Source organism: Molossus molossus, unplaced genomic scaffold (assembly GCF_014108415.1).
Source record: "Molossus molossus isolate mMolMol1 unplaced genomic scaffold, mMolMol1.p scaffold_m16_p_22, whole genome shotgun sequence".
Lineage (NCBI taxonomy): Eukaryota > Metazoa > Chordata > Mammalia > Chiroptera > Molossidae > Molossus > Molossus molossus.
This window is the reverse complement of record NW_023425358.1, coordinates 25,038,639-25,054,254: the sequence shown is the minus strand read 5'-3', so window position 1 is coordinate 25,054,254 and position 15,616 is coordinate 25,038,639. Positions and strand designations below refer to the sequence as shown.

Genomic DNA, 15,616 nt, shown 5'->3' with positions numbered 1-15,616 from the left:
GCATTTAAAATAGGGGTTTAAAGCATGTATTTCAATACATGTCTTTGTGTCTTATAACAGGTTAAGTGAAAACCTGAGAAGCATGGGTTTCTCTAGGTTTGGGAAAGACTTCTAAGTTTTATTTAGTCATTCACTATGGTGTTTTAAACCGCCCCCCCTTTGTTCATTGATTTATTAATTATTTAATGGGCTCATTCATGCGATCATATTTCTATACCAGGCATTTGCTGGGTATTTTTTTAAAATATTTTTCTTTATTGCTTTTTAGAGAGAGAAGAAAGGAGAGAGAGAGAGAGAGAAACATGGATGAGAGAGAACATCGATTGGCTGCCTCCTGCATGCCCCACACTGGGGACTGGGCACACAACCTGGGCATTGCCCTGACTGGGAATCGAACCGGTGACCCCTTGGTGCACGGGTCAACACTCAACCACTGAGCCATGCCAGGCAGGCTTGCTGGGTATTTTAAATGGAAACTTGAGAGGAAGCCTAAAAATGTTAAATTACAGATAACAGAAACACTGCTTTGGTTAAGAGGGGTGTGGACCAAGAGGCTTTTTTCTCTTATATTTTACTTTTTCTGTTTTTTAAATTTATTATTGATTGATTTGAGAGAGAGAGAGAGAGAAACATCGATTTATAGTTCCCCTTTCTTATGCACTCATTGGTTGATTCTAGTATGTGCCCTGCGCAGGGATCAAACCCACAACCTTGGTGTATCAGGTCGATGCTCCAAACAACTGAGCTACCCGGCCAGAGCGTCTTTCCCTTTTTCCTTCCCTGCAAGAGGGCTACTGAGATGGCTTCAGTGATGCCAAAGTGGGGTGACATCAAAGTGGGGTGACATTTGTACACCATTGATCCTAGGTCAGCAGTGTTTGCCCCTGGTGACTCCCTTCCTAGGAAAACATGCAGAACAGCGTTCATTCCACGCTTGGGCAGACGAGTTGGCGTGACCGTGTGGGGTTAATACCGTGGCGGCAGATGTCTGGTAGTGGGTCTCCCCACTGTGGCCCAGTGCAATGGGCGAGGCCTCTTGGTGAAGCTGAGCTTCCAGCAAACTCTCCACAGCTCTTTGGCTCTGTCATCCTGTAGCAGTTGACCTATGGCCACTCTGTATCTTGCCAGAGCCAGAGAAACTCATCTCGCCCTGGCCGGTTTGGCTCAGCGGTTAGAGCGTCGGCCCGCGGACCAGGGTTCAGTTCCCGCTGAGGGCACGTACCTCGGTTGCAGTTTGTCCCCGGCCCCGGTTGGGGTCATTTAGGTGGCAGTCAGTCGATGTGTCTCTCTCACATTGATGTTTCTCTCTCTCTCTTCCACCCTCTCTCCCTCCTGCTCTATCTGAAGATAAATGCAAAAATGTCCTTGGGTGAGGATAAAATAAATAAATGATAAACAAAGGTAAGAAACTCATCTGATGTTCTAGAGTGTTTAGTGTCATGAAACTCATGACCTCTATACATATTCAGAATCTCAGAAGAGTAGGGAGTGGGGCCAGGAGCCTATTTCTTCATTCATTCATTTATTCATTCACTCAGGAATTATGTAGTCGGTGCTATTATATGCCAGGCCACCGTGCTGACTACTGGGTACCAGGGTGCCCTCTGGGGGCTTACCATGGAATGGGACTGGGAAAGGCTGAAGTGAAGTATCGTGCACTATTAAATGTCACTGTGTAGCTATGATGAGGCCTCCTGAGGCTCTGTGGGGCTCTGTGGACATGTAAGAAGGAGATTGTACTAGGTTGGAAGGGATCGGGGATGTCTGAGCTATGATCTCAGAGGTGGGCCTGTGTCTCAGCAAGAAGGATATCTCAGAGAGCAAGCACAGCACGTGCAAAGGCCCTGAGGAGGCATTTGAGAACCTCCTAGAGACACAACATATAAACACTACTGAGCAGGAAAACCAGGAAAAATAGCTCCCAAATCAGCCAGCACCTTGAGGGGGCAATAGTCACCTCCTCTAAGCCAAGGGAGACTTCCGGGACCACCACTCCCAATTCTAGGAGCCCTGGACTCCCACGTACCCTGATGTATTTGCCCAGTGTTGTAATTATTTGTATGTGTGTGTTTCTCACACAAGACTGAGTTCCCCAAAAGCAGAGCATATTTCTTGCTCATCTCTGTGCATGTAGTAGATGCTCAATAAACATGTATTAGAGGAACAGGGGAGGTTTTTATTGAGCACCTACTGCGGACTCAGCACTCTTTATACGCATGTATATCTAAGGCTGCGATATTGAAAAGCTGGAAGGAGCATGAGCTTGACAGGCTGGAGGAGGTGCCAGCAGACGCAGCTGGAGCTCCAAGGCCTTTGCACCATCTGTGCACACATCGCTGGAACTCCAGAACCGGGGCTGTCGTCCGTGTCTCCCCAGGCCTGCTGAGACTCTCAGCCTGCAGGGCTGAGCCTCCCCTCCCCCGCCGGCCTCTGCCACAGGAGCGTGGGGACAGCCCCATTCCCGATGAGATGTGACACCGTTGTCTTTCTCTGGTAGTCACACATCCCCAGCCAGGGCCTGCCAGCTCTGGTAAGTGGGGCTGGAGTGTCCAGAGGGTGGAGGGCGCCTCCTTTGAGTCCTGTTATTGCCCTGTGTCTCATGTTCGGGCCATGTCTGTGTCCCTGAGCAGGATTTCCAGAGGTGGTGGGGGTTGGCTCTGAAGGTGAACAGTCCTGATTTGGGACAGGACCCCCAGTGTCACTCCAGGTGGAAGTCTCCCTTTCTCAGATTCCCTGCTTCTCCATATCTGTCCCCCTCTTCTGCTTCTAACACGTCTAGACAGTGTTCTCCGGTTTGGGGAGAAAGAATCTGTCAGCACCATCGAGCGTGTACGGAAGAGAAAATATCAAAATCTGTCTGCCTTCCTTTCCTGCTGTGTGAGTCAGAGCCGGGGGGACAGCGCGGGGCCCCAGGAAGGGAAGCAGGAGGCTTGCATTGAACTAAAATTCCTTCTACTGTTAGTCCATCTGGGTGGGGGAGGCTGGGGCCGGTTTTTCGGGGAATAGGAATACTGGTGTGAAGGTGGGGGCAGGGTTGGGGAGGAATCAAGAACAGTGACTTGTCTGGTGCTTTTGCTGCTGCTGTTAATCCTTACCCAAGGATATTTTTCCATTGATTTTTAGATAGAGTGGAAGGGAGAGGGGGGGGGGTTGAGGGGAGTGGCGAGAGAAACATTGATGTGAGAGAGACGTATCGATTGGTTGCCTCCCTCATGATCCTGAGTGGGACCGGGGATCGAACCTGCAACCCAGGTACATGACCTTGACTGAGAATTGAACTTGAGACCCTTCAGTCTATGGTCCAACGCTCTAACCGCTAAGCCAAACTGGCCAGGGCTGTCTGGCACTTTTTAAGTCCAGAAAGGAATAAAATGTAATTTTTTTAAAAGGCAGAGTTGAATGGGTTGAGGACTTGAGGGCAAGTTTCAGCTGTGTGATGTAGGCAAGTCAGACGACCTCTCTGGGCCCTTTCCCTTTATCTCTGTAAGGGAGATACTGATAATACCTGCCTCTTGGGGTTGTTGGAGGATCAATGAGAGAGGAAGGCTCCTGCTTTGAGAGAGCAGGTCATACATAGCTGCATGAACAAGGGGCTATGTCCGAGTCACAAAATGGGGTCTGGTAATCATGTACCCACCTCATAGGGTTGTGAGGATGAAATGATTTGTAAAACGCAGGAAGCACGTGGCTTGCCTTGAGGCCACCTTCATGGTATGCCCTCACCACCAGCTATTACTCTCATAGCTACGAAGGCAGCCGGCATCCAACAGGCCTTCGACAGAAAGGAACCCAAAGGCAAGTAACAACCGTAGATGAGTGAAAAATCAAGATGGCTTTTCTTAAGGCATCCGGAGGGGTGGGGGAGCGGAAGATGAGGGACAGTCCGGTGGGGTTGGGTGCTGAGGCTTGGGTTCTGTGGCCATTCGCAACTCTGTGACCTCAGGGACTCTGGCTTTGGGTAACTGTGTGAGCGGGGCTGGTCACTTACCCTCTCTGTGTGCGGCGCTCAGCACAGAGTTGTGAGAAGGATCAGCTGGGATGCCTGATGCCCAGTGGGCAGGCTCTGAAATGGGACAACAGGTGACAGGAGTGGGCACTGGTGGATGCTGTCCCTGGGGCTCATGCTGGGCACGTGTAGGGTGAGTGTGGAGTCCTGGGTTCGAATGCTGACTTGGCTGTCTTCTTTCGGGGTGACTCCAGGCCAGTCCCTGGGCCTCTCTGAGCCGATGTCCTTATCTGCACAGCAGAGACCATCACTTTTTACCCCAAGAGCGGCCTTGAGATGAGCTGAGTCGGGAAGTCCTGGAGCATGGGGGCGCCTCCCCCACCCTCTGACCTGGAAGGAACCCCAGGGACAGCCACTGGGTCCCCTCCCCTGCCCAGGGTGCAGAGGTGGCGAGGCTGGCCCAGGCTTGCCCGGGGACATCGGTGGGGAGCTGTTTTCCAGAACTTGGGGCTCCGGTCTGTTTCCACCGGGACGCTGACTGCATTTTAAATTTCCTTTTCTTTGTCCAGCAGTGGCTTCTCCACGTCGGCTTTGAATCCCCATGGATCCACAACCATAACCATGGCGACGCGCGTGGAGATTGGCGCCCTGGCGTCCCTGCCCGGGGTGCCGGGCCTGGGCGAGATCGCCAAGGAGGAGACCCTGCCGCGGACCTACTTCCGCCAGGACTCGGCGGGGGCGCCGGCCGCGCGGCTCCTGGACGGGAAGAGCCCGCTGGGGCGCCCGGCGCGCCTGCTCCCTCTGCCGAGACTCGCCCCCAAGCCCTTCTTCAAGGAGAAGGCGGGGGCCCCGCGGCCCGGCCCCGCCAGGCCTGCCCCTTCCTGCGGGCCGGACGCGGGGGCAAAGGCGCCGGGCGAGAGGATGCCCAGCCTGGCGGGGCCGGGGGCGGGCGGCGGGGACGGCCTGCGGAGGACCGCGTCCCTGTTCGCCCCGCCCGCCCCCCTGCGGCCCGGCGCCGCTGCCCCCCGGCTGGTCCTGGAGGCCGCCAGCGCCCCGGGGACGGCGGGCAGTGAGGGCGCCCCGGGGGCTCCTGCGTCCCCCTCGGGGCCGCGGCCCGAAGTGGCCGCCAAGCCCGCCCTGCCCGCCCGAAAGCCGGGGGGGACCCTTCCCCGACCCGCCTCCCTGCCCCAGGACACAAGGCCGGCCGCCACCCGCGAGGAGCCGGGCCCCAGGGAGCCGGTGTCCAAGGCCAGCGGGGCGGGGGACACGGGCGGCCCCGGGGTGCAGCCCAGGCCTCGCCCCAAGAGGAGGCCGGTGTCGGCCATTTTCACCGAGGCCATTCAGCCTCAGAAGCCGGGCCCGGGCGGGGCGGCCGCGGGGGCCAAGGCCCCCCCCACACCCCCCGAGAAGACGTGGGTCAGGAGGCCCAGGCCACTGTCCATGGACCTCACCGCCCCGTTTGAGAGCAGAGAGGCCTTGCTGAAGAAGGTGGCCGCCGAGGCCACCGCAGGTCCCGCTGTCCAGCGTCGGGGGCCCGACGGGTGCAGCCAGGAGCCCAGAGTGGATGGGGAGTGTTTGGGCCCAGCAGAGGTCCCCCCTCGTGACCCCGATTCAGACTTCCTGGAGGTGACCAAGAGGATCCGAGAGCGGAAGGTGCTTTCTAGACAGGCGGAGCTGGGTGGCCTCAGAGCCGCAGGGGGCTCAGCCACGGCCAGGGCCACCTCCACCGACGACCCGAAGCTCGGGGAGGAGAAAGCCAAGCTGGCCGGGGAGCCAGAGAAGCCTCCCGAGTCCCCTTCGCCCCGTCCAGGGGGCAGAGGCCAAGAGCGTGCCGAGGTCAGGAGCAGAGCATCGGATGGGGAGACCCGGGCACAGTGGGCCTCCAGGGGCAGTGTCAAGAAGCGCCTCAGCCTGTTTGGGGAGGACAGCACCTTGGCAGTGGGGTGTGAACCCCCCCTCGCCTCCCCCAAGTCCCCATCGGCTGCTCCAGAGCCTGAGAAAGCGGGGGTGAGCGTCCAGGAGCGGATCAAAGGCTGGGCCACCGAGAGCCCCGAGGCCAAGCCGGAGGTCAGGAGGAAGGCGGTCCAGGCACGGCCACTGTCGGCGGATCTGACCAAACTGTGAGTGGGAATGTCTCCCGGGGCTCACTCTGTCCCTGAGCGGCCAGCGACCGCCCACCAGAGGCCCCGGGTAAGGAGCTGCAGGGCGTCAGGCTCCGTGCTGGACACCTGCCACCTCCTCTCCGGGGTCACTGGCAGCCTTGAGGACGTGGGCTCGTTCCCATTGCCCAGATGAGCCGTGTCCCAGCAGCGGGCCAGCCGCTCGGTGCTCTTGTCCCTTCTTATCTTTGCGTGCGGGAGGCAGTGTGCCCATTTCACAGAGTGGGATAGGAAAGGTGAAGCACCGTGAGGAAGTCGGGAGCCCGATGGATTCCAGCGCAGCCTGTCTCCATGGCTAAGCGTTCCTTTCCCGAAGTCTGTGTACACTTACTATGTGGCCGAAACCTCCATGAGTGGTCCGCAAAATAAAACTAGATGGGTCAACATGACTTGGGCAAGTCACCTCCCCTCTTGAACCTCGGTTTCTTCATCTCATGATTCTAAGACCTTTTTATTTTTATTTTTATCCTTACCTGAGGACATTTTTGCATTTATTTTCACACAGAGCGGGAGGGAGAGAGGGAGGAAAAGAGAGAGAGAAGCATTTATATGAGAGAGACACACCAACTGGTTGCCACCCACACAACCCCAACCGGTGCTGGGGACAAACTGCAACCGAGGTACGTGCCCTTAGCAGGATCCGAACCTGGGTTTCTCTGGTCCGCGAGCCGACGTTCTAACCACTGAGCCAAACTGGCCAGGGCACTAAGACCTTTGTTAAAGGTAAAGACTCAGAGACGATTATGCCGGGAATCACTGTGCCCATGGAAAGCCCTCAATGCATGGTAGCTCGAAATGATATTATTAACCCTGTTAGTAATGATTTTCTAAGCTTTCACGACCTCTGACATCTCTTGTTCCTCTGTTTTCTCACAAGTGGCTTCTTGGTTACAACAGGGAGATGTCTGTCACTGGGCGTGTCCACCAGCTCAGTAATGACATGGATGCCACTGACATACTTTGTTGGGGATGGAGCTTCCAGGGGGCAGGACCTCTGGGCAGACTGCCCTCCCAGCCCTGGGAACTAGGGCAGCCAGCTGGGCCAGAATGAGACCAGTGGCTCTCAGCATTCGGAACGACCTGGAAAAAATACCAGGGTCTGTGTCCCTCCTCCAGAGATCCCGATTCAGTGGTCTGGGAACAGGGGCTGCTGACTTGGTTGTTTGCAAAGCGTCCCAGGTGATTCTCATGTGTCGGCCTGAAAACCCCTGAGTTCAGATAACAGAAGAAGGGGCACCAGTGTCGGGGACCTCACACGTCTCCTCTCCCGGCAGTACCTTGAGTTATTCCCATCGAACGGAGGGGTAAACTGAGGCTCCAAGTGTGGGTCAGGTTTAAGAGGTTTGATTTCTCTCTCCTTTCTTTTCTCTGCAGCCCCCAGCCCTGAACTAATCTTTAGGCACCCTCTCCAGGGAGCTTTACAGAGATGGGAGAATTCTAGCTCAGAACTCCCCTTTCTCTGGCTTCCCCGTCACAAGTGGGGAAACAGGCCCAGAGGACCTGGCCAGAGTCACTCGGGGGCAGAGACAGGCCCGTGTCTCCACACAGTCCACAACAGCCCACTGCCCCCGAGTCCCGTGGCCGGGCTGCCGTGGGGCTGCTGTTGTGCCCGTGGTTGCTAACAACAACCATTAATTATCCCTCCTGGAGCATCCTCCGTCTTCCCTGGACGCCCTCATATAGCTATTAGGGCTTTGGGTAGCCTCTTATCCGCCCTACAAAAGGCGATGGGGAGGTGTTAATTATCCCCATTTTATAGATGAAGAGCCACAGGCTCAGGTGAGGTCACGAGCCTGTCCCAAGCTCCCGCAGTGGGAAGTTGGTAGACCTGGCACCATAACCCAGGTCTCTTCCCCCAAGCCGGGGGCTCCTGCTGCCCTGATGATGCTGTGTTTAAGGTAGGCTGTCCCCACCAGGCCCTTCTCTGTTGGTTTGGCGACCAGAAAGGAAATGTCTTTTCTAAAAGCAAATCAGGCACCCTGGCTTTGAGGGTCTCAGTGCCGATTTCACCCCTGGGTCCCTGCGCTAGTTGTGAGGTGTGGGGTGGAGGGAGTCACAGCTGCTGGCCCATCCAGTTAACTCAGATCTCTGTACCAGGTTTTCAAGTTCAGCCTCAAGCAACGAAGTCAAGTACGAGAGGTGCTTGGAGCTGAGCAGCGAGCTTGGGAAGGAACCGAGAGGAAAGGTAAGGAAACATTGTGTTTGGGTGGATAGTGACACTTACTGGTAGAGCTTTCATGATCCACAAAACCCAGAGAGAATCAGAAGCCTCCCCAAGCAATAAGACAGTTTTTCCTTTAAAGCTGGGACTCCTAAAGTCCCTTCCAGCATGTGATTCCCTGTTCCCTGGTGTTAAGTGCTTGTTACAAGTGCAATCTTCTGTGCAAAGAGGAAAAGGGACACGGCTCTCCTCTGTAAGAATGCCTGCTTTATTAAGAAATTAATAAAGATTTTAAAATGTTCATAGAAACCCCTGCGATTTCTCTAGTTACGGTCCCTGCGTCTTTCCCAGCCCTGACTTTCACCTGGCAGCCGCGGGATGGAAATTACCAGCAATTAAATTGCTCAAAAAGTATCTTTATTTAGCTCATTTCATAAGAAAAGAAATGCTCATAAAATAGCTCCTAGGTTTAACTGGTTTGTGGTTAATGCTTTTGGCAGAGTAATGTTTTAAAACAGCTTCAGCGAGGTTATCACCGACATGCAGTGGTGAACTGCTCACAGGTGAAGTGTACAGTGGATGAGTTCGACATCTGTCTGTGCACACCCGTGAAACTGTCCTCGCAGTCAAGATAATGCACATCTGGCACACACGTGTTTCCTCTTCGTGATCCCCCCCGCCCCCAGCAACCTGGTTTCTATTACAAAAGAGTAGTTTGCATTTTGTCGATTCTTCTATAAATGGAACCTGTGCTCATGTTTTGTGGTTGTTGTTCGTTTTGGTCTTCCTTTTTTTTCACTCGGAATACTTATTTTGAGATCCAGCACATGGTGGCATGTATTCATAACTCATTCCTTTTCCTTGCTGAGTAGTATTCCATCGTATGGGTCGACCACCCTGGATCCATTCACCCTTGGATGGGCATTTGGGTTGTTTCTAGTTTGGGGCCCATTGCAAATAAAGCTTCTATGTGCCTGTGTGGGCAAGGTTTTGTAGGGACTTCTATTTTCTTTTCTCTTGGGTAAATACCTAGTAGGAATGGCTGGATCATATAGTAGGTGTAGGTTTTATTATTATTTTTTAAGAGACTTATGCAGACTTTTAAGCATGAGAGCTTGGCTCCAAGCCCATTTGAACCCATCCCTTTATAAATCTTCAGCAAAGGTGGGCCGGCTCTGAATGGCACTGCTACCACTGTTGGGCCGGTGGTTCGCTCTACGTTTTTAACCTTGGCTCTTAGGAATCATGTCTTTAAAAGTGGTTGAGAGGGGTCCGTTCTACGTAAAGCCACTCATCTGTTCATCCTTCCACAGACGGTGCTGTCTGACTTCCTTGCTCACAGAGTCTTGCGCTCATGAACAAAGGAGAAATTCTGGGAGGAAGTTGGCTGGATGCAAGGGATGGAGAATTTTAAAATCATGACACATATACTGACTCGTTCGAAAGTCTACCCAGTTACGTTCTCTGCCACTGTACCCGAGAGTGTCCACTCGCCCACCTCCTTGCCCACACAGGGCTGGCTCTGTCTTCCCACTGTTAGGGCACCCACTGCGGGGATTTTAGAGGCAGCCATTCAGTGACCTCCCCTCTTCCTTTCCATTTCGAATCCTTTCACTTAAGTTGGACTATTTTCTTCTCTTGTTTTTTTTCAGCAAGAGGAAGGGCCTGGTTTGGACAGAGTGTCCGTTCCCAGAAGCCCCTGGAAGCCTGGGACGCTCCCGGAGAGGTCCAGGCAGGCACCGCAGAAGGACGGCTCCAGCCAAGTCCCCAGCCGCGGTCACAGCGCCAGCTCAGTGGGGGCCCTGAGCTCCCCCGACAGCACCCCGGAAGACGATGGGAGCTTCCAGACCGTGAGGGCCACCGTGTTCGAGCATCACGTGGAGAGACACACTGTGGCAGAGCTGTCGGGACGCTGTCCCCCAGCCACACCCCCCGCTGCTGTGACTCGGGTCTCGGAGCCCAGACCTCGGCCCGAGAGAGGCTCGTGGCTGGGGAAGGACCCTCCAGAAAAGATGGTCCTCAGGAAAGAGAACTCCACGTGGTTTGAAAACCCCAACACAGAGAAATTGGGACAGACGCTTCTCTTGAACGGTGACCCCAAACAGTATCACACACCTCTCCCGGAAAAGTACCCCCTGGGCGACAAACGCAGTCATAACCCCTTCCTTAAGTGCTTGGAGAGCCCTCCCCGGTCGCAGAGGGTTGAGCCCAAATATGCCATCGTGCCCGCTGTCGGGGAGCGTGCGCACAGTGAGGCCATCCCCACGGCGCCTGAGGGAAAGGCGGTGACGCTCCGGAGTGGCAGGTCCCGGCTCTCGCTGAAGGGGGGGCTGCTGTCCCCCGAGGTCACCGCTGCTGACCCGGAGTGCCGGCTGGACAGCCAGGCAGGGTCCGTGCAGAGGGCCAGTTTGATTTGGGAGGCTCGAGGGACGCAGGAGGTCAGCGGGCCCCCCTCTGACTCTCGAGAGCCAAAGGGCACGTTCGGGGGCGATTGCCCGTCGCCCCGGTGGAAAGGGGGGGCCTCCGGGAATCGGCACAAGGCCCCTCTGGTGGGCAGTGACGAGAGGGGCTTCGAGGTGAGTCCTGAGGACACAGGCGAGCGCTTGGCCAGGCCCTGTGGCTCCGAGGCCACCTGCGTGCGGACTGTCCAGACTGCCATCCGGGAAGCCCGGCACCAGGGGCCTGAAGGGGCCGGGAACAAGCCAGGAGCCTGCGTTTCAGCAGGAGAAAGGGGTCCTCTCCGGGCCAGCCCTCCGGACCCTCCTTCCGGGGCTCAGGATGAGCCCTCTGACTTCCGAGCACGGCCGCACCCTGACGGGCCTGTGCAGAAAGGGCCCCTCGTGCTGGCTGCCGGCGAGGGCGACCGGAGGCAGGCCCAGGCACCTGAAGCCAGGATGCGGAGGGTGAGCCCCACAGACCAGAGATTCGAGAGGTGGAGGCGGCGGACTTTACCCTACGACGTGAAGTTTGACGAGTTCGGCTTCCCGGCCCCCGGAAGCTCTTCAGAGGCGGAGCAGAGACACTCAGATGACCTGAGCCCCACCACAGGTGCCTTAAGGAAACCTCCGCCGTCCCAGAAAAGGGTGGTGGCCCAGGAGGGGGACCCGGGTGTTTCACGGGACCCAGCTCTTCCAGCCGTGAAGCCGGGGTCGTCTGTGGAACCCAAGGCGACATTTTTTGCAGTGACATATCAGATTCCTGATACTCAAAAAGCAAAGAGTGTTGTCAAGTCAGGGCCCAAAACCTTGACAGAACATTCTAAACAAACAGCTGCACCTCCATCTCCTCATCCTTTACCTTCTGCCTTGGCTTCTCCCAACCCTGAGAAGCCACGGGAGACCGTGGGCAGTCAGAACTGGGCTCAGGGCAGAGAGCGTGACCACATGAGCTTTTCACAAACTCCAAAGCCAACCGACACTGCATCGCCTCTTGGGGACAGGGTTCTAGAACTTTCTACTGAAAGAATCATCGATGCCGACACCGTGTGTACCCACCAGCAACCAGAAGACGGCACCGGTTTTCAGAATGACCGGAGGGACAGTGGGAACAAGACGTCCCCCAGTAGTGTGCCCCAAACGACCCCGGCTTTCAAAAGTCGCCCTAAAGCCGGGGACCTCCCCATCAGAAGGAAGACGGAGGCGGTCAATGAGACGGTCCCAGGTAAAATCAAAGATGGCTACAGATCCAGCGTTCTTGACATTGACGCCCTGATGGCCGAGTACAGGAAGCAGGAGGCTCAGGAGCAGGTGGAGGGCCCACCTGCTGAGCCCAGTGGCCGGTCTCCGGAGAGGCCAGGACAGCCAGGCGGGGTGGAATGGAGGAGGAGCCCGAAGGAAGGGCCTGAGGCTGAGGGGCTCGGGAAACGAGCCAGTTTTGCTGAAACCAACCACAGTTCTAGCCCTGGTTCTGGCAAGCAGCAGGCAGAGACCCCGGGGGCAGCCACGAACCCCAAGCTCAGCTCTCCTCTGTGGGCTCTGCCACACTCGCCTCCTGACAAACACGCCGGGGCCTCTTCTGGCCCTGGGGGTCCCGGGAAGACGGCCTCAGGAATTGCCGACAATGTAACAAAGGCCTTTGCTAGTCAGCATCACGGTCCAAAGTGTCAGGATTACCCAGCCACTTGGGAGGAGCCCAGCAGTGGAGCCAATGTGTTGCCCAGCTTGTCCCCGGCTGACCACAAGAAAGAGACCCCGAGGAAATCCTGTGGGAGGGCAGAGGAGGGCCATGTGGCCCGGTGGGCTGACCACCCACAATACTGTGGAAGGTCACCGCTGGATGTCAAAAGGGCCTATTCGGAGAAGGGCCCCCCTGCCAAGATCCGAGAAGGGCTGGCCATCATGCAGGAAGCCAGAGAGAGGAGGCGAGAGCAGCCCAGAGGAAGGCCTCACCTCCTTGGGGAGAGTTCGGAGGCTAAGGAGACCAAAATGGGATCCTGTCGGCGGGACCCGGGGACTCGAGACAGTCAGAAGGTGAGTGTGAAGGCTGTTTCCGTGTTGTCAAATGTTGGTCAAACCTGTGGGCTGGGAGTATCACATTCAGAACCTACGCGGGCCCGGTGATGTGTACATGAGTCAAGTCAGGCTGGGTGTGAGATGCTAGGGAGTGGTGGAGACTGCGGCAAACGGAAAGCTCATGCTGCATCCGAAGGGGCGATGGCTGCTGGGTTTCTGCTGGTTCTTGACAAGTGAGAACGGACATCCTGAGATGGCAGATCCGATTTATCAAGAGAACCTGGAAAAACAATCAGGTTTTTATATGTAATTTCCCCCTTGTGAAATGAGGACAGCTTATTAAAAAATTCTGTTCAGTTAAAAAAACAAAAAAAATGTGTCTGCTGGCTCCATTTAGCCCCCAGCCTGAAACTTCTGGCCTAGAGTAGGTATCATTTGTTGAGCACCTGCTGCATGCCAGTGGGTTGTATCAGTTCGTTATTGCCTCCCAGTAGTCAGCGTCCTGCTTGACGTTTTGTGAACATTCAAGAAATATTTGTCAAGTGTGTGAACGAGCCATGTTATGTGAGCCTTTTGTGGTGTGGGTTTCCGCAGAAGTGGATTCTTGTGAGTAGTTGTTTTAGGAGGTGATCCCCGGAGCAGCCAGTGGGGGAGGGGAGGAGCGGGGCAGGGGAAGGAAGGCTGGTGATGAAGGTCACCACTCCGGGCAGCTAGCCTCCTTCTCACTGGAGACCTCTGCGGGGCAGCATAGGTCCCTTCTGAGTTGTCCTGTCCAGAGGGGCAAGGAACTTGGAGTTGTATTTTCTGGTTAGCTTCTGTCTCTGCCTGAGGCTGTTTCTGGGGCTGTAAACATCCAGACTCTTCCATCCTGCCCGGCGCCAGCTCAGTGGTGGGAGGAAAAGCCCTCCCACCGCAGGACACCGTTGCCATTGGTGTGTACTTGAGTGTCGGGCTGGGCGCCCGCAGCATCTGCTGTGGGTATGATCGTCTTGCACAGGTGGGGAAAAAAACCGAGGTTCAGAGAGGTTAAGTCACTTTTCCCAGGTCACACAGCGCCAAGTGGCAAAGCTCGTGTTTGAACCGAGGTCTGGCCTGCCGTGCAAGCATTCAAGTAGGCTGTTTGGTGGTGAATGGGGGAGGAACCATGAGGAGGGCGAAGAAACCTGAGGCTTGAAGCCTGTCTTCAGGAAGCTTTCGATCTTGGTGGGGAGAAGGATCACAGTGACCCCAGGCAGGATGTGATGTGGTTCGAGTGAGGCACTGGAGGACAGGCCCCGGAAGGCACCCCAGAGGCAGTGCTGGCCTGAGCCCATGCCTGAGAGCCGCATATGAATTTGGTCAGACCGATTAGGGCAGGTGAGGGCCTTCTTCCCAAGAGCACAGTGCATGCAAAGGTTTGGAGGTGGAACAAACATGGCAGGTCCTGGGGGCAGGGTGGAAACTGATGCGGTGCCCCGCAACCCGGCCGCCCACATGACGTGGTATCAGCAAACCAGGGCCCAGGACCCTCCTCTGCCAGTTACGGAGCAACTGAGCCTCAGTCTCCTCATCTGGAAAAAGAGAGGGGTCCAACCTGGAAACAGATGTTGTGGGAATGAAACAATAGAATTAGCAGAGATCATGAGGTGAAGGCCCACCCAAGGCTAGGGGTGGAGTCCGGCTTTGAACCCACATCTTGACCAGTGACCACATTTAGACGTGTGGTTGAGTCTCTGCTCTGCCACTTTCCAGCGGTGTGTGAAGCAGGGACTTGGCCCCCTCGAGCCTCAGTTTCCCCACCAGAGTGAACAGGGATCCCTGCCTCAAACACTGTTCCTAGGCTGAATGGAGACGAAGCATGGCATTCACCGGGCACCCAGTGGGCATGAGCTCAGGGCCTGCCGCCGGCTTCTGTACAGGTGCGTCTGGAGAAGGGGTCCCCCTGTCCCCACCTGCAGGCTGTCACTGAGGGGACTCTGGGAGAGGGCAGAGGCCTGGGAAAGGTGTCACGGGGCTGTCTGCAGCGCCTCCTCAGGGGCCCTGCTGGCAGTGGGGAGTCCGAGCGCGTGGAGGGGCCCAGCCTGGCCTTGGACGCCCGCCCGGGGTGTGCGGGCCCCAGCATTGCTGTTGTCAGGGGATCCGTTTCCTCACTAAGGCCTGGGAGGCCTTGGACCAGCTCCCTGTTCCCTTCTTTCCTGCCCGAAGACATTTTGTTCTTCATCTTTAAAAGATAAAAATCAGAGCAATGCAGAAGTGCAAAATGTTGGTTGTTGACAATTCAGACCTTGCAAGAGTGCATCAAAAAGTGTCCCCCTGAGACCCCCTCCCTGTTCCGTCCCCCAGAGGCAGCCGCTGTGACGGTTTTTGATATCCTTTGGGATTCTCCTGCACTACAGAGTTGCTCATCAATAATGTATAGGCGGACGTATGGTTGCTGTCTTCTCCTTACTGCAGAAGGGAGTGCTTGCTTGTGTGAAATGTCAGATGCCATGGAAACAGGCTGGGGAAAGAAAACCTCCCTCCAAAGGATGCATCTGGTGCGGAGACAGGGGCACACCCCTCCAGGCCCATTCGGGGTTCTGTCTCGTGCAGTGTGTCCCCAGGGCCTGTTTGGCAAAGTTGGAGGCATTTTTTGTTGTCGCCACTAGGGAAGAGATTGCTCCTGGCATCCAGGGGCTGGAGACAAGGGTGCTGGTGCTGCTCAACACCCTCCATTGCCTGGGATAGCTCCCGCCCCCACAGTCGTCCAGCCTCGCATGGACGCAGCTCCGAGGCCGAGGAGCCGTGGTCCCGACACAGTTTTAGTCAAGTCCATGCTGGCTGGTGAAAGATGGCACCGTTCTCCAGATCTTACAACCTGCTTCTTTTCACCTCCCAGTGGAAAACAGCGTTCCACCCCCGCGTTCTCTTGAATGGCTGC

The 15,616-nt window shown here is 56.0% G+C and overlaps 1 protein-coding gene across 1 annotated transcript in view; it reads left to right on the top strand.

Moving 5' to 3' along the window:
• Positions 1-4,567: 4,567 nt before the first annotated feature.
• Positions 4,568-15,616, top strand: part of KIAA1671 (KIAA1671 ortholog) — a 130,968-nt gene continuing 119,919 nt past the window's right edge. The window contains exons 1-3 of the mRNA XM_036276880.1: positions 4,568-6,066; positions 8,203-8,290; positions 9,919-12,735. Of these exons, the coding sequence (XP_036132773.1) occupies positions 4,568-6,066; positions 8,203-8,290; positions 9,919-12,735 (4,404 nt within the window). The remainder of the gene's footprint in view (positions 6,067-8,202; positions 8,291-9,918; positions 12,736-15,616) is intronic.